Raw genomic sequence first — 26,624 nt, 5'->3', positions numbered from 1 at the left:
GCGGCGTTGGCTGAGTAGAGGAACCATACATATGCACAACCCCAATAAAGTTAATTAAATGGAATTTTCACTACTAAAAAACTTATTTTTTACGACGCACATTTTAAGACAGTTATAAGAAAATCGTTTTAGAATGTGACGCGGTAATATTTTTATAATTAAGAATACTGTATTTTATTTTTATGACGCACATTTTAAGACAATTATGAAAAATCATCTTAAAATATAACACAATGACATTGCTGTAATTATTTAAAACTTAAATTACAACGGGTTTTAACAAAGACCGCCTTCATATTCGTTCCTTAAGTTACTAACCCTAGCTATAGCTTTGTATGACGCCGCAATACCCCAGTCCTCGCCTCCAAACCCTTCCTCCACTCCTTCTTCCTCCCTCTCCTCCCTAAGCTCCCTTCCTCCACCGCTGTCGCCGCTCCCTCCATCGTCGACGACCAATTCGAGTTCATCTACCTCTCCTGGTTGAGTTTGGGATCAGCCTGGAGGCAGGCGGGGCCGCCAACGTTGGGGAGGAAGAAGTAGAGAGGGTCGATGAAGAGGGTGAGGAGGCTCGTAACAAGGAACACCCGGTTCCAATAGGCCACGATGTCGCTGTCGGGGTTCAGGATCTGGTAATGCCATAGGATCTGGAACGCGTGCTCCTCCTCTCTCGTTGTCACTGCCTTCGATCAAGACCGAAGTCGTCGGAACTGGCGGAACTTCGACGCCGATGTCGATAATATTCTATTTATCTTCCATGGCAGATTCCAAGGGGACAGATTCCGCGACTGAGAGAGGACGAGAACGAGAACAATGGCAACGGGGTTTGGATGGCTAGCTTTAGCGAGGTTTGGATGGCTGGCTTTAGCAAAATGTTCAATGTCCAGAAGCAAATTATCCAACATTTTTTTTATGCAATGCCCATGTCGCGTACAAAAGTGTTCTTTGAGGTTTGCTCCATGTTCTTAAGTTTAGTGTTTTTTACATTACGTGTTACAGTTCTGTTAACACTTTATGTAAAAATGCCAATTGCAGGAAACCTGTTTAGCATCAAAAGATGCTATGCCTTTTGATTTACTAAAGAAGAAGATGTTTTCGAGATTAAATACAATGGGGATCAGAATTAAGAAAACTTACGAAGAGGTAAGATATTGGAAATGTTAGGCTTGATTGTGTGGATTTTACAAATATATATAAAAGGAGAACACTTTTGGAGTTGAAATCCTGTTCTTTCCCTTCTTAATTGTGTTATCCTCTTAGGCTCAGTTTTCAGCTATCCTTTTAGCCTGACATTATAATATTTAAACAATAATATGATATGTACAAGATCTTCTAGTGCATCTAAAGCGTCTTTTGTGCCCGAATTTGAATTTTGAGTGCCTAACAGAAATTACCTTTCATCAATAAATTTTATGTAGGAATGGTCTTATATCCCAGTTGGTGGATCCCTACCGAACACAGAGCAAAAGAACCTTGCATTTGGTGCAACTGCCAGCATGGTGCATCCAGCCACAGGCATGACTTTATCACATTTTCATTTCATGGATATGCTTAATTTAATTTATTGCCATTCAATATCAGTTTTTATCCACAGGGTACTCCGTTGTGAGATCTTTGTCAGAAGCTCCAAAATATGTTTCAGTAATTGCTTCTATTTTGAAAGATGATCATGCCAAGGACATCATTACTCAAAAAAGAAGAAAGGAGAATCTATCTATGCAAGGTAATCAAGTATAGTCATTATCAAAGCCTTAGATGTAAAAGTTACTCCGTTTCTCTAAAATTGCATAAACTATGCTTATTTTTTTCTTTCCTCAAACAATTATTGTCTAGCACAAAATTGTAGATTATTTTTATTTTTATGATATAGATTGTATGTATATTATCAAAAAAATTGACTTATAGATATAAATCAACAATTTAGCAATGGGGAATTTCTCTGTTAATTATTTGAATCTTTGTATTAGTACAAGTATGCCAACCATTCTAATTCAAAATATATGAAGACTAGGAAAGCTATTTTGAAGTTCCAGTTGATCAATCAACGTGCAGATTTTTCCTTTGGACTATTTTCAGGAGGATTATCTAATGTAAGTTGTATTTTCTAACCCCATGTTGGATATCTCCAACTTTTTTATTTTTATTTTATCTAAACTACTAATGTATGCCAATGTTGCATTCTTCTGCTTTAATATTTCATGAAAAATAGTGTCATAAACTAATGCTCTTAGTATGAAAATGGTTGTTTTCATTTAGAACAAATTATTCAATGATAAGCTGGTAGTATTTATCTGATTGAGCATTGCAGCCAAGACTTGTGGCAGTTTCCAATTCCATATCATTTGCAAATCCTAAAGCACCTGTGTATCCGCGCCTTGCTCTAGGAAAGTCTTGGGATGAAGTAAGTTTATCAATATTTGCTAGAGACCTTTGGTTTTATGCTTTCTCCAATTAATGGTATTCACCACAAGTCTATATTATCTTGATACTCAGACCACTTTTAAGAAGAACAATTTTAAGAGAATTTTTATCTAATACAGATGACAGTTACATGGACAAGTGGATATGACATAGATGAAGGCCTTTTGTTGAATGGGGTCCCAAAGGAAAAAAGCAAGCACACACTACTAGAAAAAGTTGTTTTTACAATGCTGATTTTTAATTGGTTGATAGAAAACCGTCTTAGAAAGAAATGCGATGACATTTTTGTAAATAAATACAATTATTCTAAGACGGTTTTTGCAAAACCGTCTTAGAAACTATCATTCTAAAACGGTTTTGAAAAAAACGTCTTAAAACAAGTGTCTTTTTCTTTTATAAATAAATAAATAGAATAGAATTAGGGTTTCAAAGTGTTGGAGTGAGAAGAGGGCATCGCGCAGCTTCAAGTCACTAGCCATGGGTCGTATGTGCAGTTGCAAGTGATTCAAAACCAGCACGCTACATCAGAACCCTCCACTGCTCCTTGTCCTCTATACTCTCCCTCACCGGCCCCGGCCCAATAACTGTGACAAGAGCGCAGCCCACTGGATCCCATGGACGATGCCGAAGTTGAGGATGTGGATGTTGGAGGCGTTTTCGGTGGCTTTGAGGATGACTTGGTTGGTGGTTAGGTGGGAGAACTTGGAGTAAGGGCGAGTGTCATTCAGGGCCTTGTAAGAAAGTGTAAACTCCTCCCAACTACTGGGCTCCATCTTTTCTTTGTCTCCCCACATCTTGCGGCTCAGGGCCTGCCAGTAGTAAAAGCCCACTTACTTGGTGGGGTTTCCATGTTGGGAGACAGATTTCCACAAATGGCTTAGGGATTCCGCAGCTTGATCCGGTTCAGTTTCGAAGAGGGAGGCACACTCCGACAGGGCTTTTAAGAGAGGCTGCTGTGTGGAGTCCGAATCGGGGGATTTGGGCTGAGGTGGAGCTAGGGTTGGTTAGAGAGGGAGCGCGGAAGAGGCGGCGACAAAGGAGGAGAAGGGAAGGAAGATGAGGCGGTTGAGATCGAATAAGGGGAAGGGGAAATCTTTTGTGTAGGAGGAGGGGGTGATGATGAGGGAGTCCATCCAATCGTCAGAGTCGCAGTCGGAAAAGCGGAAGGGTTTCAAAGTGATTTTGGAAGGAATTTTCGATACTAGGCTTACAATAGGAATCTCAAATTCATGGAGCTAGACCACGGATGAAGGAATGTCTTGATTAACTTGAATTTGGAAGCTTATAAATGTCTTGATTAATTTTTGTTACTCTGGGAAAGCATGGTTTTTCATGATTTTTTATTTTTTGCCTAGTTGGAACTATTACTGCTCACTACCTTGACTCAAAGCAATATTATAAATATTTAACTTACTATGGCAGGCACTGTTAATGATTGGCAAGTTTACATTTATTGTGTCACTACTCTAATGTTTGGGAACATGCATAGGCATAACTGTGATTAATTCCTTACTGTATTTGTTGTTCACTATTTGCAAAGCTGTTGGCTACAGAGACCCTCTTATTGTTGTCTTACCGTCATTCCAGAATAGCAAGTGAGCTAGCCCATCTTATTGTTGATGATTAGTTATGCAGCATTAATTTGTTGGGGAGCTGAGATGCAAATTTAATTTATAGTCAAGCTATTCTTTCTATTCTATAGCAAAATAGCTTGTAGTTATACTAGCGAAAGTTTTTAGCGATATATTCAAAAATAATTATTTGTGCTTATATATTGGGCAAAGGGGTCATTTTTCTTGAAGATCACATTTGGTATACAGTTTTCTAATTGCATAAAGGCAAATTCAAAAGTACAAATTTGTGTTGTTAAAACAATGGCGATATTTGAATAAAAATTGAAACAATTTGCTGATTATTCTCACTTTACTTTTTGCTAGCATTTATGGAAAAGTTTGTCTCGTTTTTTTGCTTTAGGCTTCAATTTCTGTTGGTCAGTTTTGGTGTTGCTAGCATATATAATTCAATATTAATTGTTGTAGCTCCGAGTTTTAGGAGTTGTTTTGTTTTGTAAGAGATTTTTCACATTCATGATATTTTTGTTTATGCACAGGGTGACAGTCTAAAGAGGATGTTGCATGTGGCTGCATTTGCAGTTTCGGGGTATGCTAGTACCACTTCTAAGAGTCATTTTTGTTTTAAAAAGTATAAATAAATAACATGGAGTACTTATTGTCATCGAATCATGAATTGTTATATATGATAATTTTTTAAAATTTTATAATTATTTTAAAAGTTACATAAATTTATTTTTATTGATTAACATTCTAAAAGCTTTTATATTGACACTGTACGTCTATATTAATATTATAATTAGAATTATAAATTATTTTAAATATGAAATACATTGTCAAAGTGCATTATTTGTTTAGGATGAGAAGTAGCCTTGAACTTAATAACATTATCTGTAATGAATATATAGATTTTTTATCCATTAAATATATTTGGATTTGAGTCTTATACAATAAAAAAAACTATACGTACGTATATAACAATGATATTTGTAATTGGACAATTTCACAACATTTTCTTAATATCTTCCTTATTACTGTCCTCATAAAGTATGCAATCCTAAACCCTTGGCTTTCTTCCTTATTACTGTCCTCTAAATTGACAGAGGGGTTGATTGTTGACATTACTAAAACTACTACCAAAGACATTTTGCAGAATTTGGATGGGACGCAAGGGTAGCACTGAATATCTACGGTGCTTTCAATGGCAAAGAGTACATTAAAGCTCAAAAACTGAGGTAAGTTATGACCTGGTTTTGTTAATGAGTGATATGAAAAATTAGGATTAGAAATTCAGGTATCGAGAGTTTAAACTCAATAAACTGAAACCACAATAATAGAAAACAAAGGCAACATTTTGTCATCATCTTGACAACTATGCATTCCTCTCTTTGCTAAATATTTTGCTTTTGTAGTCTAATCTTCTTCTCTGGTCAGCAAAACAATATTAATTAGTCAGTATAACTAATTTGGTCACTGACATCAGAATAGAGTCATAAAGGCTAAGTTTCAATATTTAATATTATAGTATGAATTATTGAAACAATACTAGAAAGTAGAAACCCTACTGATTATTGAGTTCTGGTTAGTAAATCTTAATTCTTGTGCACTATTTTCCAAAATCCAAGAAATTTTTCTCAAACTCAATACAATCATATTTAGTTGAAAATATATATATAACCCCATTTGCCACATATGAGGATTTTTGTAGGCTTTTAAGGTGATACATGGTTGTTTAATTATGGTCAAGAATCGCCAGTTGCAGTTTCACATGAAAATATTTATTGAGGCAGATGTCATTATGTCACCAACAACAGGGTTTGTCCTATTTTCTCATAAGTCATATTGTCTTTCTTTCTTTGGATTGGTAGCAATTTTTTCTTAGGTAATAACACATTGCCTAATATTTGTAACAGTGTGACTGCATACTCGATACAAGATGATGCATTGAAGACTGGTGAACTTGACTACGTAAATGGAGGTATAAATGAAATTCATATTTGTAGTGACATTTAAAGCTATTGGTGGCATAAATACCCAAAATGCTTATAATAAAGTGTACCATTTGCCACAATTTCAGCTATAGTTGTTTGGTATTCCATATCAGGAAACTTCCTAGGACTTCCTGTTGTGACTGTACCAGTATGATTATGTTTTCCTTTTACTTAGTTACTCCTTTAATGTTACTTACTTACACTTACACCCCAGTAGTTAGCTTGTGTTTGGTCTACCTATCAGATACTACACTATTTTTTGAGCTTAACAGAGTCAGTACATAAGTTTGTATGCTATCAACAAATTAGAAATCATTATTTTTATAATTTTTAAGGAAGTTATTATCAAGTCAACAAACTTATAATGCATTATAGTTTGTAATTAAATAACAATGCACTTTATTTTTACCTATATTCTTTTTTGGGGTAAATTACAATTTTAGTCGTTCTTTAATTCTTGATACACAAAGTCATTTATGAAGCAAAAAAAAAAGCCAGAGGAATTGAATATGTTGTATGGTTCTTTTATTTTTTTTAAAAAGGCATTCTGAGACGATTTTTCAAAAAATTGTCTTAGAATCTTAAAATTATTTTAATTTTTTGTTTGAAAAAAACATTCTAAGACGATTATGTGAAAAATCGTCTTAATTATAAACATTCTAAGATGATTTTCTGAAAAACCATCTTAGAATCTTAAATTAATTTTAATTTTTTTTCAAAAAATTATATTCTAAGACAGTTGTTAGAGAACCGTCTTAGAATGTGATCACATTCTAAGACGGTTATTTTCCTGAGAATCGTCTTAGAATATGTAGCTTTTCTAAGACGATTTTTTTAGAACCGTCGTAGAAAAACTTTCTACGATGTTGGTTACAAAGACGGTTCAAAATCGTCTTTAAAAGTGTCATAAAATCGATGTAGAATCATCTTTTTCAAGTAGTGACAATCTCCTGCTAGAACATTGACATTTAATCGTAACAACATGTGTGGTATGAAATACTTCCTTGTGCTTAGGATTGAAGCATATTGTCTTGTTTATTAAAACGTTTTTTTATTGTAAACTCAACTGTGTCATGGAAAAATGTTTGATAAGGAAGCACACGTTTGTTCATAATTTCAAAAACTACAAACAGTTTTAGAAAACAGAAATCAAACACACCCTCCTCACTCACTTCAATAGAATTGCTAAAACCAATGCATCAGAGATTGATAGTAGGCTATTAATTTAGTGTAGTGTAATGAAGATATCTTGTTATTATACTTCTACAGGTGAACCTACAAGAACTGTTGGCTAGCGTGACCCTGGTTTTATACACACAAGTTTCCTAAAAGAACTTTGGCCAAATTTGAGGTATTCATATAACCAACCCTTTATGTTTTATAACACTATGATTAGTTACTATATTTGTTTCTAAAGGGTTATGTTTTGCTCTTCTCAGGTACACTTACAAGTTAGAGCATATGTTGTCTAACGGTTAGCGTGTGGAGTAAGAAGTTCTCGTTTAAGACATCCCCATATCCTGGACAGAACTCTTTGCAACGTGCTATCATATTTGGTGACATGGGAAAGGTAGTATACACATTTGAATGTTCTTCAAGGCTGAGCGTGATGGTTCAAATTAATATGTTGATTATCAACCTGGTTCTCTCAACACCACAGACCAACTCATAAAGGATTTGGACTATTACGACATTGTTTTCCACATAGGAGATATGCCTTATGCAAATGGATACACCTCACAGTGAGACCAATTCACAGCTCAAGTGCAAGAAATTTCGTCAACAGTACCATACATAATCGCAAGGTTCTTTTGATTGCTATCATTTTATATCATTGACATCTAAATCAAAATGAACACCTTCGAACAACACTGAAAATATTCGGTCCATTCACACTGCAGTGGAAATCATGACCGTGACTGGCCAAACACAGGATCACTTTTTGATACTCCAGATTCAGGTGGAGAATGTGGAGTTTTTGCAGAAACCATGTATTATTTTCCTGCTGAGAATAGAGCCAAATTCTGGTATGTTACATCAATCTAAATGCAAACTATGATATGTCTGACATTAGTAAATCAGATTTTCTTCTCTAATTTAAACTTGTCATTCCGCTTTGTCCAAGATTGTGAATTTTACCTTCACTAATTGTTACCAATTATAACTTCATCTTATCTACAAAAGACACCTCTTCATCCATATACTTCATAATGCAATTTTTAGCTTTGGCAACTACAAAAATAAAACATTCTTTTCTACTTTTGGATGGTATCAATTAGTACATAAACTACAATAAACAATGAACATTGCAAATATGCAGGTATAAGGCAGATTATGGCCTGTTTCGTTTCTGTGTAGCAGATAGTGAGCACGACTGGAGAGAAGGATCAGAACAATACAAATTCATTGAGCATTGTCTTGCAACTATAGATAGAAAGCATCAACCATGGCTAATCTTTTCGGCTCATCGTCCCCTTGACTACTCATCTAATGATTGGTATGGCAAGGAAGGCTCATTTGAAGAGCCAATGGGAAGGGAAAGTTTGCAGAAGCTTTGGCAAAAGTACAAAGTAGAAATTCCATTTTATGGTCACGTCCATAACTATGAAAGAATGTGCCCCATTTATCAGGTATGCATATATGATGGCTAGCTAGATATAATGTTTCTCATTTCAATTCAGCAACATTATTTTTCTAATTATCCAAATGTACATGATGCAGAATCAATGTGTGAATCAAGAAAAGCATCAATTACTCTGGCACTGTGAACGGAACAATTCATGTGGTTGTTGGTGGTGGGGGAAGTCACTTGTCAGACTTCACACCAACACCCCCTATTTGGAGTCTTTACAGGGATCTCTCGACTATGGGTTTGGCAAATTGACTGGCATTCAATCATTCATATCTCTTGTTTGAGTACAAGAGAAGTAGTGATGGAAAGGTCTATGATTCCTTTACCATTTCAAGAGACTACAGAGATGTTTTGGCCTGTGTGCACGATGGTTGTGAGAAAACCACTCTAGCAACCTGAGTTATGTCTCTGTGTAGACCCGATATGAACTTGAAGTGAAATAAAATGTCCAAATAAATAAACGTTAGTTTGTTTACTTTCCAGGCAAGATTTAGGAACCACGGATATAGATACATATCAAAGATGACATGATTCTGATTATGTGAACAATGTGAATTCTAAAAACTATGTCACTGCATGGCTAAGCATTGTTGTTAAATGGCGGTGCCACGGTGGAATGGCCTAGCGGATCTTTTGCCAACTGCAATAGGAAATTTGTAAAGGAAGGCTTACTTTAGCACCGTTGGTAGCACTGGCTAAAAATATAAAATATAATATTAACATGAAATCACATTAATTGGAATAAACACATCAATGTTTCATAATTCAACTCTAATTATAGTGAAAAATAATGAAATATTATTATTTATCTAACCATTGTAGTATATTAGTACAAAAAAAAAAAAAAACAACTGAAAAACACGAGTTAGAAGTATTCCATAGAATTAGACAAGTATCCGATATGTCTCAATCAAGACGGATTCTAGCATGTGTCAATCAAATAGATCCTGCACCGTGCAAAGGAGTTGGGTGTGGCCACAGATCTGTTGGGTGCGACAACCATGGCTACAGATCCCCATCTCTGAGTTGATTTTTTTTTTTTTTTTGTGGCAACGTTGTTAGATCCTCTTGAACTATGTTTTTTTTTTTCCTCTCTTTTTTGTTGCTTTTGTTTTGTTTTACAGTACAGCACCGTGGAGGCTGACAGCTTGGGGTGCTTGACCATCGTCACAAACATGCGTTCTTAGACTGATACATAGATTTCATTTTTTAGATTTATTAATAAAAACATGTTATTTGGTGATTTGGTCTTGGCATTATCTTTGAAACCTACGTCGGGACGGCAGGGTTTGCTGTAACTAGCATCCCAATCATTCCACATCACAGTGGATCGAAATTCTTGATCAATGGAGGAATAATATCATCATTTTTGTTCAATAAGATACCAAAGTGGCAATCTTCGACTACCACAATGAATTGAAGCATGGAGTACAACTTTTTACACGGAGAGGATTCATGCCAATGGAGTACAGCTAATATTATTTTATAAAAAGTGATTCTCTACGGTTGAGACCAGGGAAAGAAGGCAATCCATTGAATAAAAGATATATCCAAAGGCTGAGAAAAGTTTCCTACGGTGCAGAAACTATGCCATTCTCCCATGCTAGAAGGCGTCCTCGATCAAATCAAATGAGATACATACCAAATACCATATGACAATCCATTTCAAGTATCAGTGCTTTGAAGGGTAAGATAGAGGAAGTCTGGCAGATAACTTCATATATGTAGTGATTTCAACTTTAAAATTATAATAGACTGTACAATTAATATGCTACACCATACACTACATGGCTCGAAATAATAAAACTCAATCGAATACAATGATTAGACTACCAGCATTAAATGAACTAGAAAGATAACATGCATATGTGCACCTGCTCCCATCTGGGTTGAAGAAATTTCGTTTACAGTCACAATAGGTATGACTATTTCAAGCCTCTGCCTCAGCATGTGTGGTAGCTATTAATCTTCTGAATCCCCAATATAAATTATGGAAGCCTTCACAGAAATAAGCATCCTAGTGAACCAAAAATTTAAGGTGAAAAACCTTAACATTGCGCTCAGGATAAAAAACTGATGCAACCCATAATGAATTCCTTGTCAACCATCCATCTCAATATCACAAGCTTTGCTTTCTTGATCAACTGGTAAACTGACAGATTCCAGCAGACCATCAATTCTGAGGGGAGAGTGTCGAACACTGTGTTGGAACATAACCTGAAATTGTAAAATCGCAGCATTGTTGTAAATAAAACCTCCAAACACAATGAATGATGAACACACTGATTGGGAATCTATATGGATCGTGAAAGTCTTCTTCAGACAACTAGTAAGTCAGATTAACAAGCAAAATAAGCAAACTAATTTGATAAAATTCTCATACTCTCTCTTGCCTTTCCAATCTGGGCACTTACAGGGTCAGCCCCACCACATGAATATTAGAAAAAAGAACAAGCAACAACAAAAATCAATTCTTCTCAGGAAACTGTCATTTTCTTTTGCAGAGAATTGAGAAAGCCTACCAAAACTTCTAGCTAAATTACCATTGTGTAGTACACAACAGTTTCCATAATCCATAAGATAAATTAAAGGCATCATGTTTAGGGTATACGGTCAGAAAGAAATGCTAGAACTTTCACTGGTCGAGCAATGCTTTTGGAGTTCATTTGGGATAGCATTTTTTCACTTAGCTTTCTTGCGATATTCTGCTGAAGGTATTTAAAGGAGGCCTACCTTTGGTTGATCTGCAGAGAGATTGGCATGCAGTATTACATGTTTCATGCTCGTAGTTTATTTTTCTCCTTTTTGTCTTGGTTTAGTTTTTGAAGATACCCTATCCTCTGGCATTTGTATCTCATTTCTTAATAAATTTTGTGTATTAAAAAGAAAATAAAAGGAATCATCACAAGTCATGTCAAAAGGTTGAAGAAATTACTTCCTTTTGAAAGATCATAGCAATAACAGAAAAATCAAAAGGCACTTGTGAAATATAATATACCAAATATAAACTAAACCCACTGACTAATTCTCCATTCCATAAAGCATTTAAATTAAAACACATGCTAGTTATTTTTTATAAGGGAAATCCCCAAAAATACTATAATTATTAGAGTGAAGGTAGTAAGTAGAATCTACCCTAAAATCAAATGGTACGTCTAATCCTAATACAATTATATCAGACCAAACTACCAATTTGGTCAACCAAAGTCCAAAGATTAAAAGTGAATCAGAATAGTTCTTCTGTCAAGCAAACTACCATGCATCACAATAAAGATACATTTGATGTGATTTTAATCTTTTGAAGAGATATTCAATGTCAAAATCTTTCAATTGATATTTAAGTAAATCTTTGCCTTCTTTGGACAACACAATTGGTAGTTCAGTAAATTATATTCCCTTCAAATTGTTTCCATTAACATTGTTACATTTTCCACATGCATACAATCCATCCAGAGTAAAATTTTAATCTTTAAATGAAAGGAGAAGTCGCAAAAACTTAGAGCTTTGCTGAAATATTCCCTTAGCACCTTAGAAAAACTATCAGCAGAGGCACGAGCTCGATTGGCCTTGCCAAGATAATGTAGATCAGCTTTCTCAAGCTTCCCATCCATCAAAACTAATCCTCCCTCTCCAATTGAAAACCGTAGAAGACATCCTGAATGCAAACCTGACTGCAAAAATTAAAGAAAGTTACATAATTGCTAAATTTCATGACAGGAACTCTATCATACTAACACATCCAGAATTAATATTTCTCAACCAACCATTTTTATCAGTTCAGTGCTGTAAAAAACATCAATTTCCTAGAAACAATGTGAGATTATATAGTAGCAGAAACTTCCAATTAAATGAGCCTCACAAGTCAATACTAGATTAAGCATAGGATGCCAATTTACAATTATATATAGACCTCTTTCAAACAAACCTGTTGTATAAAGCTTCCATCTAAACAGCCAAATAACATAGGAGGATCATCCGAGGTAGTCAGTTTTCCATCGTCTTGAAGCTCCAAAACCACCTGTTTGGAAAGCCAGGGAAAATCATTAAGCAATATCACATATTAAGCCAGGGAAATTCATTAATCCAACCGGTAAATTTAAAATTCTCAAAGTAGATCAAGTCTACAAGTATGATTAAGCCCCAGACTGAGACTCAGTCCCATAGCTAACCCAAAGGACTAAAGTTTGTGGAAATATCTCAAGATCTCATCGGAGAGTCAAAGGCCTTAATTACGATGGTTAGCAAAAAAAATCTATAAACTATCGTACAATTTAAAAAGTAAATAATATTTTATCTCACCACTTTAGTTTAACGAATAATGTTATTCAAAATATAAGTAAATTTCTATTGTTAACAATATTGTTAATGGCGGATATATATATATATATATATATATATATAACAATAGATAAAAAAAATATAAAAAAAGGTCTGAACAGAAACAAAAAAAAAACAGAACCAAAAATTAAAAAAGAGTGTCAAACAGTAAAAAAAAACAGAACCAAAAAAAACAGAACTAGGGTGTTGCCGTCGTCGTTTGTAGCCGACGCCGTCTGTAGTAGCCATCGCTGTCGCCGTCCGTTGCTCGTGTGCGTGGTGCATGGTGCTCGCGTGGTGCTGTCGTCGACTTCGGATGAGACCGTGAGAGAACTCGCACTGGTGCATGGTGCTCGCGTGGTGCCGTTGTTGACTTCAGGTGAGACCGTGAGAGAACTTGCGCTGGTGTGTGGTGCTGTCGTCGACTTCGGGTGAGACCGTGAGAGAACTCACCCTAGTGTGTGGTGCCGTCGTCAACTTCGGGAGTTCGCGTGGTGCTCGCACTGATGTGTGCTGCTCATCCCATTTTGATTCCAAAACCGAGTTAGGGTTGGGTCAAGTCAGCCCAAGATGGCCCAATCTATCATTTTGGGAAAATTTAAAAAAAAAAAACGTTTCTTCCGTCATTTTGCCACCACTGTTAAACCTATGGCGGCCACCATGGTGCTGCCATTTGAAACCCGCAACGCTACCGCTATTTGGTTGCGTTTTTTCAAAAATCCGCCATGCCATACCGCCATAACCGCCATTTGACAACACTGATTAAACTACATATTTAACAACATTGAAAATATCTAAAATTTCATATACATAATCATCAAAATTGATCTTTATATAATAAAGTTACTCTTTAAAGTTGGATTTATGTAATTTATTTTTATAACAAAGTTAGTGAAAGTATTATTTTATAAAATTTGATATCTACCATCAATTGATCTTATCCCTATACACGCACCCTAGTCCACATGAGTTTCTTCATTGTAGGGTGGCGGGTTTGAGGAGGATCAAGTGCACAGCCTCATGTTCTACATAGTCAGTTTCAAAATAACTAGCTTCTACAATCAGTTCTGAATTAAAAGGGTAATGCTTCCTTAACTAATATTTCCTACCTATGTCATAATGCCCTAAATTATGCCTTGCCAAAACCTCTAGAGATGCAAATTAAGAAAATACATATTTCATTAATAAAAAGGGCAGCAAACTAATGCCCACTGCTCCCCCCTGGTGGAGCCTAAGGAGGACAGATGTACAAAATCTTACCCCCCAAAGAGAGGTTGTTTCCAGGATTTGAATCCATGACCTCCAAAGGCAGTAACTTTACTGCTGTGTCAAGGCTAACACAATTAAATCCAAATTTTGTGAAGCCAAGCAATCATATAATATTCTTTTTCATCTCATATTTGACCACGCAAAAGACATCAATGTGCACCACAAAATCACTTATCAATCTATACTTTTGAAAACTAAGTTACAAGAACATTGATTGTAATTATGCTTTATTTTTAAAAATGTTTTAAAGTCTTTAAAAAAAGTTTTTGTTGAGATTCTAACCCCTGTTGGTACATCCATCATAATTTTCTTATTATGGAGAACCAATGCAACTTGGTTAAAAAGGCATAATAGCCAGCCAATGTTTAGCATTCATATGTTCATAACATAATGGTAACTTCCGTTCTAAAAAGAAGGAAACAGGGAAAAGATGCAAACTTTAAACAAATTGAACTTAGAAGATGGTCAGAGGCTGCTATGAAATGTGAGTGAGTTTCTCCTATTTCTTTAGTAACAAGATCTATCTCAACAAACAAGGTGCTACAAGAAAAAAAAAAATAATGTGTACAGATGCACATGTTCAAACACAGTATTTTCTCTATATGACCTTGTCAGAGCAACCATTAGGAGTTATCCACTTGGGCTTTTCTCTTTCTTTCATTTTTTTTCTTTTTTCCTTAAAGCAAACAGATACAGACTTGCTTCAAAACCATGATTGGGCAATTTTCTTAGACAGTAGATGGATGCAATGAACATGAAGCAAGAAAAAATTATACATGAAGTTCCTAACAAGGGGAACCAGTAATCCATACATACACTTCTCAATCCTAAGGGCTAGAAATCCTCAAAAGCAAACAACGGAAATATAGGCAGTAAAGAAAAGGCATGGAAAGCAAAGCAATTTTCTTAGACAGTAGATGGATGCAATGAACATGAAGCAAGAAAAAATTATACATGAAGTTCCTAACAAGGGGAACCAGTAATCCATACATACACTTCTCAATCCCAAGGGCTAGAAATCCTCAAAAGCAAACAACGGAAATATAGGCAGTAAAGAAAAGGCATGGAAAGCAAAGCAATGAACAATAAGACATAAAGGAAGCAAGGGAAAAACCTGCTGTTGGTTTGGAACCTGTCCTTTACTGTCTGTGTCCAAAACATATTGACTACAGTTCTCATCCTTCCAAACTAATGCTAACGGCGTAATTCCTGCCTGATAGTGAGCATGCCTAAAGAAGACATCAACTCAAAATAAAAACCCAGACAAATGAAAACAGCAAGCAGATTTATCAACTGAAACCTCACCAGACACAACAAGTAATACGGGCAACAAGAACCATGGCATAAGTTGAAAACACTACAGTTCTAAACAATTATGCAAAATAATCATGTTCGCACTAGAAGAACACACCCGCCAGAGACCCCAAAAGTTCGGTATGAACTCAACAGCAGCATGAAAACATCCATTAGGCTAGCACTTTTTGCTTTATATGAAAGAAAGAGTAACTAATTACTTGTTATAAAAAAGAAGACCGTCTTTGACATAAGGCACTGGTGCTGAATAAGCAGCATAGAGACCATTCGAATCACAATTAAACACCGGAACCAAACTAAACCTGTACTTGTGATAATGCGAGGGAGGTTCAAAGGCATCAGTTTCTGCAAGCTTCGAGGTCAACCAGAAGAACCTAAACTCCGCGGTGCAATCAGACAGAGGGTAACCCCGCCAACAAACCATGTCAATAACGTAATAAGTTTGATCCGCCTGTGCCACCCCAAAAATCACATACAAAGAAAAAAAAAAAAACAGAAAACAAAAACACGACATTCATTCGAATAACCTAGAAAAGTAGCAAATTCAGACCTCGTGAAAGATGCAGTCCAATATAGAGTAGGAGGGGTCCCTCTTCCTTGCCCCGCTCGGCAAGCCGGAGGGAAACCGATGCAGAACGGCACCGTTCCGCAGACGGCTTATCGTCGTTCCGTTGTACGAAACGACGAAACACCGTTTCCCGGAAGGGCGAGCGAAGACGAACCTGAAAACGATAGAAAACGGAGTTTGTTTAAGTTAATGTGGAAGCTGTAGCGAAGCAGAGAGAGAGGTTCGAGGAAATTGAGGTTAGGAAGGAAAAAAGGACCAGTCTTGAGCGAGGTTGTTGGGAATATCGATCATCCACTCGGGGAGCATGAGCTGCTTCGCGAACCACTTGCGAGCTTCCACGGCTTTCAGCTTCGACGCTCCGATGACGTCGAGGCTCTCGTAGCCGGAATCCGAACCGGCTTCGAATTCCGCGAGTTCGAATTCGGGTTCGGGTTTTGGTTCGGATTCTGGTTCGGAGGATTGGGGTGGGAGAGAGAGTGCGGCTGAGGCCAAGAAGCGCGCGTGGCGCTGGGCGTCTTGGCGATTCTGTGCCTGGCGGAGCAGAGACTGTTCCCTGCGCCGCTCTTGATCGGAGATCGCCGGTCGCTTGAACGGACGGTGGAGATCGTGCGGTGCCATGGCACAGTTCAGCGCGTCGTTTTTTGGTTAGCAGAAATTCAATACAAAAATTTACAGTAACTCATCCATGAATTCAGCGCGTGGTTTGATTTTGAATGTTAAAGAAGAGAGATATAAAGAGGATAAAGAAATCGAAGACCGACTCAATAATGGGCCGGACACCTTGTTTGCTTATGGGCCTTGAGTTTTAACCAGGGACCAAATCGCAATATTCACTAATTTTTGTGTATCATACTCCGACACGGTGGTGGTGGTGGTGGTGGTGTTTGATGGAGCAAACGATATGGGGTCATTTGCCGGTGCTGGTAAGGGCAAATTCGAAAGAATCTATTGAATACATTCTTCAAGCACTTTGGAGAACAAGAAAAACTGGTCTTGGCACTACCGAACGATGCATCATCCAAGAAATGCTCCAGCTCCAAAATGAATCTGATCTTGACCCAGTAATGTTTCTCTCTTTTTAATAGGGAAACTTTTTTGCTTTATTCACGACCCAGTAGTAGAGTTTTCCTAAGAAGATTTATTGTGGAAAAGATTATCATTTTTAAGTTTTAACACTATCTGCAGCTTCTGGTTTGCCTCCGAATGTTAATCAGGAGGTGTGTTTATGAGAACACTAGCAAGGAGGATATTCCAAAGCTGTTCCCCAGTGAGGTTCTGCCTGAATTGCAAAAACTGTTGATGCTTTTGTTGCACAAGTTTCAGCAAGAGTGGCAAGAAGATGTGATGAAAGATCAGGTCAACTATTTTACTGCATATTTTGTGAATGTGATTGTGAACTCAATTGAGTTCTTTAATCTGAGATTGAACATTTGAACTGTATTATATGCAGACTATTGTGCCTCAATTAAAGACTATGACATGGAATATGGCAAATCTGGATAAAGAATCTGCAGACCCTGCAGCTGTTATCAATCTGAAGGTAAACACCAACTCTTGCACTTTAGTAGAGGAGGGACTGTCCATCAATGTGCATATTTAAGTGTTCCGAGTTCTGACTTTATTTTTATGTGTTCAATGTAAAATGATCAAATGCTCTTTTATGTAATTCTATAGTTTTAACTGCATACTTTTCAGCTACAGAATGATGCTCTATTTCACTCAGGAGAGCAAGATATGAAGTTCCAGTTGGCTACAGATTCTATAGATATGATGCTGAAAGCCATGCACTGTATTAGAGACCAGTTTTCTACTGTGGTAAACACTATATTGAAGTTTGTTCTTTTATCCAGATTGAATTTTTATACTTATATTGGCTTTGTGGTTTTCTAATGAGCTCGTTGTATGCTGTCAGGATGAGGCACTGAATGGGCATTAGGACCAGTAAACCAATGGAGTTTCTTACAAGATGTTTTACAAAGAATGATATGCTTGACTAAATTGCTGCCTTTTGCTTTTAGATTTACCCAGTATGCTTCTTACTGAACAAAGTTGGCTAAATTTAACAGACAGAAGTAACCTGTATTTGAGATTCTAACTTAATCTTGGTATATGATTTGTATCATGAGAGGATATTGATTTGGCTTGTTGGTTTGAATAGGACAGTTGAGCTAATTATGGTTTGATTAACTGGTCTAGTATCAACAAAGCCTTATCTTACTGGATGGAGAAGGCATGAAATTATATAATAGAACAGCAATTTTGAATTTAAAAGGGGAATTTTTATTGAATCCAACGGCACACTGTTTTAGATACAAATCTGGAGCTGAGGCTCCACCAGAGAGTTCTTCAATACTCTAAGAACTAACTTACATCTTATAAAATTACTACTATTTGCAGAATATAACTAGATAGGGACACAACTCTCCCCTCTCACAATAACTGCCTTTCACAGCAATTCCTTTCTACAATAACTTGTAGCATTTTATTCCTACAAAATTACCATTCTACATAGCAGTTCCTCAGACCTTATGGGTCTTTCTGGAGTAAGACTTTCAGATGGCTAGTTTACTAGGAGTCTATGACTTGTATCCAGTAATTGGTCCTCCTCTAAGCCAACAAAGTCTGAGTTTCTATCATTAATCTGGAGTTACAATTTCATATTTGAACTTTTCTTTCTATGGAGCATGGGAAGGAGGGACTTGGGAGACTGGTGGTTTTTATTTTTTGGGGGAGGGACCATGTTGTGTAATGTTAACTAAAAAAATAGAGGAGGAAATGAAATGGATGCTTGCTGTGTTGGGAATAGGACTGTTACCACTCTCTCTACCATATGGAAATCTCAACCACTGTGCAGCCATTTTTCCATTTTGGGTCCACAATTCCTTAATTTGTCACTCTTGTATGTTTTATAGCTCATAGCACAATGTAATGCCAGTGAAATATTGCAGTTGAAGTTTATTTCATGTCTGATGCATAAAGCTGATGGTGATTTCAGTTTGATCTGAATTTGGAAATTTGTTTTGATTTTCTCTGGTATAGCAGGAGAACATAGATGAAAGACCCAGGCAGGGGGAATCAAAAGTTGATCAATCTTTGGTGGGGAGATGTGTTATCATTCGGGCTAAAGCCTCAACTGACCAGATCATTTGGTATTCTTTATTTGTAAAAGAAAAACTTTAATAGTCTCGCTTTTAGGATCAGAAAATTCCAGCGAAACTAGTTAAACTTGTAGATTAATGGATTGAGCAGTTTCTTTTTCCAAATAAGAAACTCCTTTGGTCATGGATGTGACAACCTGATATGTAACTTCAGGCGAGTTGGGTTTTCACTTGTTCTTCCTTTGTTTTCTCAACTGAACTGGTGCAAACACAAGCACGATGCCTGCACATCCATTGTGGATTACTTTGCAAGTGCAAAACATAATGTGCATTGGATTACTGGTTTAGAACTTGGAGCATAAGTTGCAAATGTTCAAAACAAATTGTTGAGTATAAATTTCCTTCTTGTAACACGTTGGCATCATTGTTACCTTTAATTTATGTTGTTCCAAACGAACACTCAAGAAGAATTGACTGAATTGTGATACCCAATGTTGGTATTCTGGGGCACCAAATTGTGGTTCGTTAAGTTCCCTGGTTCTTAATTGCAGAGTAGCATCTCAACACTAGTGAGATTAAGGACCAACTTGTTCAAAAGAAAAATGCAACCAAAACTCCCGATTATTATGTAAAAATTTACACAAAATTTCACATTTCACAGTTTCACCTACATTAATACGAGAGCTAGTAATTTGCAAAGTACTAAGTGCTTGTTACAAAGGCCCTAAGATCTTGTTGTCAGCTCTTATGAGAAACACACATCAATTTGTTACTGATGGAATAGAAGTTATTCTTCCTGGATGCATGTCAAACCCTGCTGTTTGGAGGCATCGGGAGAACCCCATCAAAGAAATCGCCAAAATAGCCACGGGGTTCATGTACTAGCCTTGATATGATATCTCTTAGTGTGATTAGTCCTTCTAGATTCCCTTCATTGTCAGCAACGTAGACCCTATGATTCTTCTCATGGTCAAGCAGTTGAATCAATTCTTTGATTGTGCAATTCTTATTGCATGTAATCAGGTCACCTGACATTGGAAAGGCCCCTTCATGCTTCTCTAAGTAGCTTCTAACGGCTGTCAGGAAGTCTTTTGCTGTAATAGATCTGTCATAGTGTGTGAATATATAGTTAGTATGTAACGGATAAAACAGAAAAAGAAAGATGGTAGTGCTGTATAAAGAAGTTCTTATTTATCAGTTGAAATGTGATGACAAACCTATAATCATGGTAGATTTCAGGAGCAGTTAGGAGGAATTGAACATCTTGCAGGCTTATGTTACCAATTGCCCTGCTGCCACCCCTTTCCATCACTGGCAACCCTCCAATCCTCTTTTTCCTCATCAGTTTAAATGCTTGAAGCACTGGTTCATCCTCATAAACCTGAAAACAAGGAAACCCATCTATTACTAAAGATTAATTAGCTACTTGAATGGGGAAAAGGAAATAACTAGCATTAGCCATATATTTTTAAGTGCAGTAGTTATAAGCTTAATAAAACATCTGGGAAACTTTTGCTTTAGAATTATGAGAATCCATTGTCATACTTGACATATTTCAATGCATTGAGAAGCTTGATGTATACCATATTATAACGAAGTAGATGGATGTCTGCACTTATGCCTATACAACAAATGGCACATGCAAGAAAGGAGGTGTCTTGTGAGGGTTTAAGGCATAATGGATTATAGTTGGTATGCTGCGGTAATTGGCATATTGTAAGAAACCTTAATGTTAGAATACTTGTAAAGTATTGAGGTTTTGTACATTATATCACAGATTTATGTCAATAACCTTTTGTGTTGTAGAAGATGCATTGCAATATGGAAGGGCTTCATCATTATTTAAGGTGAGGTATAAGCTGATGTACATTATTTCCCACCATGATGCAGAAATTCAACTTAAGATAGTTACTCACCTTGATAATATGATTTGGTGTCACCATGGGAAGACCAACTTCAGAAAGTTTCTTGGTTCCCCAACTCTCAAACCACTGAAGACCAGCACATTCTGCCAACATGTGAATTACAGAAGACTGTGTAATAATGTTGTCAATTCGACCAGCACCCAAGTCCACCACAGGAATACTCTTCATCTTGTACTTGGAAAGCAGCAAAAGCATGGTCAAAAATGAGTTTGATCTCTCCAAAGCGAGAAATGGGGCCCAACGGAATGACCCTGAAATGTCACGAACCTGTTTGCTAAAGCATTAGCTGCTGACAAATAAATAAGATCAGATCAAACTAAGTGAACAGCTGCAACAAGAACCAATTAAAACAAAATAACTTCTTAGTTTACACTGATATGGCCAACATACAACCTTGGTATTCTTATATAGTTGAGAAGAAGTCAGATCCTCGAAAAAATTGCCTGAAGTTGTCGCAGCAGATTCAAGGCCTAATGCTTCATAAGCTACTCCAGTAACTGCAGCCGTATTAGCAGCTCCACTGGATGGACTCCTAGGAGATGTGGGTTCAGACTGTCAACAGCATTGATTGTCATATTGAAAAAGTGTGAAAATAGCACCCATAAAAATAACTTCAACATCAACCATGTAACATCATTTTTCAATTAGTGAACATTTACCATGAAATTAACAATCAAATCAACCTTCTACCCGGAATCCAGAAACAAAATTCACATCACCCCACCAGGATATTGAATTAACGGTAAACATGACACTTGTACTAGATTCAATTAGACGGTCTTTTTAGCATGTTTTTACATTCTCTACCAAACTTCTCACTTCTGAACTTTTCTAAAATAACCCCACAAATATGCTATACATACATCATTTTTCATATAACGAATTTTTGCCTTTGTGGGAGAGGGGATAGGAGGAAGCTTGACACTAAAGCAGGTAACTAATTAATCAAATTCAGATCCCAACCTGATGCAGAATCCAAACAACAATTCCAGCAAACTCAACTATTCCTATATATCTGTCAATCCAACTAGCATCTTCGGGTGCATCTACATCCACCACAGGTGCACTGAGAATGCTGTGTTCTGCAAGTAGTTTTACTGCCTCGGCTAGGGTGGCATCTGATTTTATCTCAACTTCTGAATACCCAAAATTATAACAAAAAAAAGAAAAGTTACATTCTGAAGCTGAAACTGAAAAGAGACATAGAAGGGGCATATCATAACAGATACTAAGGTATATTATGAGAAGAAATAAGTGTCAACATCATCTCAGAAGCCCAAATTATATGGGTTTTTTTATAGGTGAATGTTAGTTGTTAATTTGTTAGTTTTTGTTAGTGAGAGGATTCGAACCCACAACTTCCCCCTTTCCCTTCTCTCTTCAATCACCAAGTCAACCTTGTAACTCTTAATCCAAAATATTTGTGTGGTGTGTCAACAAATACCAGAGATTAATTTTCATGTGGGTATGAACAAAATCTTTTTTTGTTGTTTTGGTCATCCCTAACAATCAAGGTTTTAAACTGTGGTCACAGTTGCAGTCACGATCCTTGATGTTGTAAGAAATTGCAAATAAATACAATCGATGCGGTCACAATTGCGCTCAAAAACCCGAAATTGCAATTGCGGACCATTTTTTAAAACCTTGCGCAGAATTGACATGTGATGCGAGTATGATACACAATGAAATGATGAATCATAAAACATAACTACCTTGATTTGAAGGAGGTGGAGGGAAGGCAGAGACAGGGATGCTTTCAAAGCAAGCATTGAGCTTCTCATCAGGACTTAGCTGTGGTTCTTGAATGTCCCATAAATCCTCCACTCGCAACCCCAGCTTCGCCTCTGGGCTCCTTGGACTCTCTTCCATAGTCACCATAATAACTCTCTCTCTCTCTAACGCCAATGCTGGCAAGTTATTTAGAATTCCTTTTCTCTTTACACATCCCCATAAATAACTGAAGAGAAGGACCCTCAATCTGCAAACACTCCACTAGCTACTTCCTACGACTAAGATCAACACCGTTTGATATGAAAAACTTGGAACATAATTCGTTGACTTTGGAGCATGAAGAAACGTGGACGATTATGATGAGAGTACATGTTGTGTGTGATGAACTGCTTCATGTCCACGTAATACTAATGTCTTGTCCTACGCTGTATTGCGGCATGCTTATCCAAAATCTGCATTATTTTTTGTCACACGACACATCCTCATCCGACACAATCTTTCATTACTATCAACAATAAAATGGCGTGCCGTGCTAACATGCGCCGATAGATACTTTTGCACATTAAAACAACAATTATGTTTTGTTTTGTTTTGTTTTGTTTTGTTTTAACTGGTTTTATATTATTGATAATATATTTCTATAGTATTTTTTAACTAGAAATATGAGGAACACAATATTTAACACATTATTTTAAGTTTTAAACATACATTCTCTCTTCAGCTAAAAATTATTGAAAATAATAAAATTTGATGTGTTTCATATCATGTTTAATGATTATGTCTTAATTTTATAATTTTTAATAAATTTTAACTAATTAAAGAATAATTATGTCTTAATTTTATAATTTTAATAAATTTTAACTAATTAGTGAAAGTGTGTTAAAGAAGTTATTTTTATCACTTCTCTTTTTTATAACATCTTCACTTTTTTATCATTTATTTTATTTTTAAAAAAAATTAATCTCTCTCAAAATAACGGTTATAATTTTAATGTACTCATAGAGTAATGATTAACTTGTCAAGCTGTCTGACTAAGTTGGTTAAATGTGTAAGTTATTATAAATTATAAACAAAGAGTTTATTTGGTTTTATTTACGAACTACTTTTCCTTTCTTTTTCATTTGCATTCTTTATTTTCTAAATCTAAACAAAGCATGAAGACATCGATGAGTCAGATATTCACTATTTATAAGCTGATTCGAGAAGAGGACAAACTGAACCGGGTACTTACTATTCATTAAGTTGATTCGAGAATATATTATTCTTGTCTTTTTTTTCCTCTTGACTTCTACAATTTGAATGATATTGTTATTGTTATCCAAAACCCAAAATATCTTAATTTAGCGTAAAGTAGAAGGATAAAATAAGACGAATTATTAGTTTAGTAACTTTAGTTTATAGAAAGGGAAGGGTTGTTTTTCTCATTTCTTTCGAAACTTTTACTTTTTAAATTATTTTATGATATGCTTAGTTAAAATTATTTTTCCGTTAATATTTGTGTTGTTGATGTAAATCCAAAAGAAAAAATTTCGTACAATAATTTATTTTATTTTTGCAATGAATTAAATAAATCAAAAAGTGATTTACAGATTTTAAAAAAATTTGACCCCAAAAAAAAATGTGTGTAAATTTTCATGGATAATCCTCTTTTTAATCAAAAAGTGCAGGGCAATATTCTCAAAGGAGATCCACTTCCTTTTATTCTAGTTAGGATTCTTCTTTGTAAGTTTTGCTTGATTCAGGCTGCATCATGGTTATAAAACATTTTATCCGTCTAGACTATTTTAAATTTGGATAAAATATGTTTTTTATCCCTTTAAAATTTACAAAATTCAATTTTAATTCCTTTAAAAATTTTCCAGTTTTCAGTTCCTTTAATTTTGAAATACATCATTTTTAGTCTTTCAAACACAAACTAAACTATTTTTTGTCTTTCTATAAAGCGCTATTTAAAGCAACCAAAAGTGGTAAGTTTCAAAATTATAGAAGCCGAAAACAAAGAAAGTTTTAGAGAAGCTAAAATCCAACTTTGAAAAGAAAAGAAAAAAAATGCACCATACCTAGAAAAGAAAGTGTTGTATAAATAGCAACCCCGTAAGTACCTGGATATCCAGGATTAGCCTAACCTACTTAAAGGGTCCACTTCTTTAATACTTCCAGCAACCCCACCAATGGCTCTCCCTTAACTCTTGGGCAAGTAAATGATCAATTTCGTTCCTGCATTTTACACTGGTTGACAATTTTGTTCATGTGTTATGGAAATGATCAATTTAATACATAATTGTGTAAATGTACCGATAACATAGTCTTGTTGTCAAGTGATCTTCGTTTCCGTTTCCATTAATGTTGAGTGCATACATGACACGTCCTAACTAACATGTCAAATTCATATGTTTATGAGACATGTTATGTCAACACACAATGTTTTGGACTAAAATGTCAGTAAAAACTTTTCTCCCATTTGTTTCCCCTCTTCGTCTTCTCTCCGCCATCCGAGGCTATGTGCAAAATGTCAAGGCAACGCTCCAACAAATCATCTTGTTGTGAATCGCTGCCACCAACATCATTATTAGCACCGCAACGATAAACGTTGGCATAGAGAACCAAACAATGTGTTTCTTGTTTTACCCTTCCTTCTCCTTCTCCCACAATCATAAGCCACCACCTTGTGGCTCCCAAACTGTAGCCCTGGGATCCTTGAGATTGGGGAAATTTAAACACACATGCTCCCTCCCCAAAGAGATTATACATGGCAAGATTGTAAGCATATGCAGCAACATTATTTGTGAAAAATGGATAATAAATATTATGAAATGCCTTGATGAATCAAATCCTTTATATCATCATTTAAGAAAATCAATTTGTCCCCTTAAAGTTTGAGGTATTCAATACCATTATCTAATTGAGAAAATTATTGTCTATAAAGTATTTGATGAAATGCCAAACAAAGATTTGAATCCTTAATAGGACTTTTTGGTTCCCGATTCTAAAATTCCAAAGGATTGCAATTGTTCATATTCTTGGTGGTTGTAGGATAATAAACGTAACTCATAGAATGAAGTGAGATGAATGCACACTTTTTATTGAATAATAATCTATTTAAATAGATATTTTTGTAACTGAAAGAAATCATAAAGACAATAACTGACTTCCTAAACAATAGCCACTAACATAACAACTACTAAGTAACAAAAAAATAAAATAAACAGTCCTTAAGACTCGGTCAAACAACTAGCAGAAAACAAATTAATAGACAACTGCTGATACACACGTTCAACACTCCTCCTTGTATCAATGGTTGGCAAGTCCAAGTTTCTATCTCAATAACTCAAATCTGCTTCTTGGAAGTGCTTTGGTGAAGATATCTGACAGCTGGTCTTCAGTCTTGCAGTACTTCAAGCACACTGCACCATCCCTCTGTACATCTCTAAGAAAAAATAATTTGATGCTAAAATGCTTTGTTTTTCCATGAAAAACTGGATTTTTAGAGATGGCTATGGCTGCCTGGTTGTCCACCATTACTTCAGTAGTTGTATCTTGCTCCAAGTGCAAATCAATTATCATTTTCCTGAGCCATAAGGCTTGATTAACAGCTGTTGTGGCTGCTATAAATTTTGCTTCAGCGGTTGACTGTGCAACAATTTCTTGTTTTTTGGAACACCAAGAGAACATCCCTAATCCAAAACTAAAACAGTAGTCTGAGGTGCTTTTCATGTCATCTAAAGACCTTGCCCAATCACTATCAGAAAAGCCTTGCAACTTGAAATCTTGTGATTGACTGAACTTCATT

General features: G+C 36.0%; 3 protein-coding genes and 1 pseudogene across 11 annotated transcripts; 2 read left to right on the top strand and 2 right to left on the bottom strand.

The window, feature by feature from the left end:
* Positions 1–290: 290 nt before the first annotated feature.
* LOC114409946 lies at positions 291–9,210 on the top strand (annotated as a pseudogene). The gene is made up of 14 exons (XR_003666252.1): positions 291–947; positions 1,033–1,140; positions 1,416–1,512; positions 1,592–1,720; positions 1,965–2,087; positions 2,306–2,398; positions 2,538–2,614; positions 6,921–6,969; positions 7,250–7,331; positions 7,420–7,553; positions 7,586–7,785; positions 7,882–8,007; positions 8,301–8,610; positions 8,702–9,210. The product of XR_003666252.1 is annotated as a probable inactive purple acid phosphatase 27 (transcript).
* A 1,095-nt stretch (positions 9,211–10,305) lies between these two features.
* LOC114409942 (snurportin-1-like) lies at positions 10,306–16,726 on the bottom strand. Of its 4 annotated transcripts, none has more exons than XM_028373628.1 (7): positions 16,337–16,726; positions 16,063–16,234; positions 15,713–15,963; positions 15,313–15,427; positions 12,538–12,630; positions 12,140–12,283; positions 10,306–10,829 (listed from the first exon to the last, which is right to left on the bottom strand). In XM_028373628.1, exons 1-7 carry the CDS (start codon positions 16,696–16,698, stop codon positions 10,713–10,715), a joined length of 1,254 nt encoding a protein of 417 aa, XP_028229429.1. In that variant the 5' UTR covers positions 16,699–16,726; the 3' UTR covers positions 10,306–10,712. The 4 variants fall into 4 exon arrangements, with proteins under 4 accessions (XP_028229429.1, XP_028229430.1, XP_028229431.1 ...); XM_028373629.1 differs by having other exon boundaries at positions 15,815–15,963; XM_028373630.1 differs by having other exon boundaries at positions 15,821–15,963.
* A 208-nt stretch (positions 16,727–16,934) lies between these two features.
* Positions 16,935–19,589, top strand: LOC114409945. 5 transcript variants are annotated; one of them, XR_003666251.1, is made up of 6 exons: positions 16,935–17,141; positions 17,266–17,436; positions 17,531–17,620; positions 17,776–17,895; positions 17,993–18,107; positions 19,123–19,589. XR_003666251.1 is itself a non-coding variant. In XM_028373635.1 (6 exons), exons 1-5 carry the CDS (start codon positions 16,968–16,970, stop codon positions 18,014–18,016), a joined length of 579 nt encoding a protein of 192 aa, XP_028229436.1. In that variant the 5' UTR covers positions 16,935–16,967; the 3' UTR covers positions 18,017–18,063; positions 19,120–19,589. The 5 variants fall into 5 exon arrangements, 3 of the variants coding, with proteins under 3 accessions (XP_028229436.1, XP_028229437.1, XP_028229434.1); XR_003666250.1 differs by having other exon boundaries at positions 19,120–19,589; XM_028373635.1 differs by having other exon boundaries at positions 17,993–18,063; positions 19,120–19,589.
* A 159-nt stretch (positions 19,590–19,748) lies between these two features.
* On the bottom strand, positions 19,749–23,201 carry LOC114409944 (SNF1-related protein kinase regulatory subunit gamma-1-like). Its single transcript, XM_028373632.1, has 6 exons — positions 22,816–23,201; positions 22,067–22,239; positions 21,497–21,655; positions 21,095–21,370; positions 20,396–20,559; positions 19,749–20,283 (listed from the first exon to the last, which is right to left on the bottom strand). The coding sequence occupies exons 1-6, from the start codon at positions 22,979–22,981 to the stop codon at positions 19,986–19,988; spliced, it is 1,236 nt and encodes a 411-aa protein (XP_028229433.1). The 5' UTR covers positions 22,982–23,201; the 3' UTR covers positions 19,749–19,985.
* Between the last annotated feature and the right edge of the window lie 3,423 nt (positions 23,202–26,624).

Source organism: Glycine soja, chromosome 4 (genome assembly GCF_004193775.1).
Source record: "Glycine soja cultivar W05 chromosome 4, ASM419377v2, whole genome shotgun sequence".
In the NCBI taxonomy this organism is placed as follows: Eukaryota; Viridiplantae; Streptophyta; class Magnoliopsida; order Fabales; family Fabaceae; genus Glycine; species Glycine soja.
Note: the sequence above shows the minus strand (reverse complement) of the source record. Positions and strands in the feature narration are given on the sequence as shown.

Coding starts and splice junctions, on each gene's coding strand:
- LOC114409942 (XM_028373628.1), bottom strand. CDS start 16,698: ATGGCACCGCACGATCTCCACCGTCCGTTCAAGCGACCGGCGATCTCC. Junction 15,428..15,712: donor GGTCTTCTTTTTTATAACAA/GTAATTAGTTAC, acceptor TGTCTTCTTTAG/GCATGCTCACTATCAGGCAG. Junction 12,284..12,537: donor ATGGAAGCTTTATACAACAG/GTTTGTTTGAAA, acceptor TAATTTTTGCAG/TCAGGTTTGCATTCAGGATG.
- LOC114409944 (XM_028373632.1), bottom strand. CDS start 22,981: ATGGTGACTATGGAAGAGAGTCCAAGGAGCCCAGAGGCGAAGCTGGGG. Junction 22,240..22,815: donor TCCACCTCCTTCAAATCAAG/GTAGTTATGTTT, acceptor TTGGGTATTCAG/AAGTTGAGATAAAATCAGAT. Junction 21,371..21,496: donor AACTATATAAGAATACCAAG/GTTGTATGTTGG, acceptor TTTAGCAAACAG/GTTCGTGACATTTCAGGGTC.
- LOC114409945 (XM_028373635.1), top strand. CDS start 16,968: ATGGAGCAAACGATATGGGGTCATTTGCCGGTGCTGGTAAGGGCAAAT. Junction 17,142..17,265: donor ATGAATCTGATCTTGACCCA/GTAATGTTTCTC, acceptor CACTATCTGCAG/CTTCTGGTTTGCCTCCGAAT. Junction 17,896..17,992: donor GAGACCAGTTTTCTACTGTG/GTAAACACTATA, acceptor GTATGCTGTCAG/GATGAGGCACTGAATGGGCA.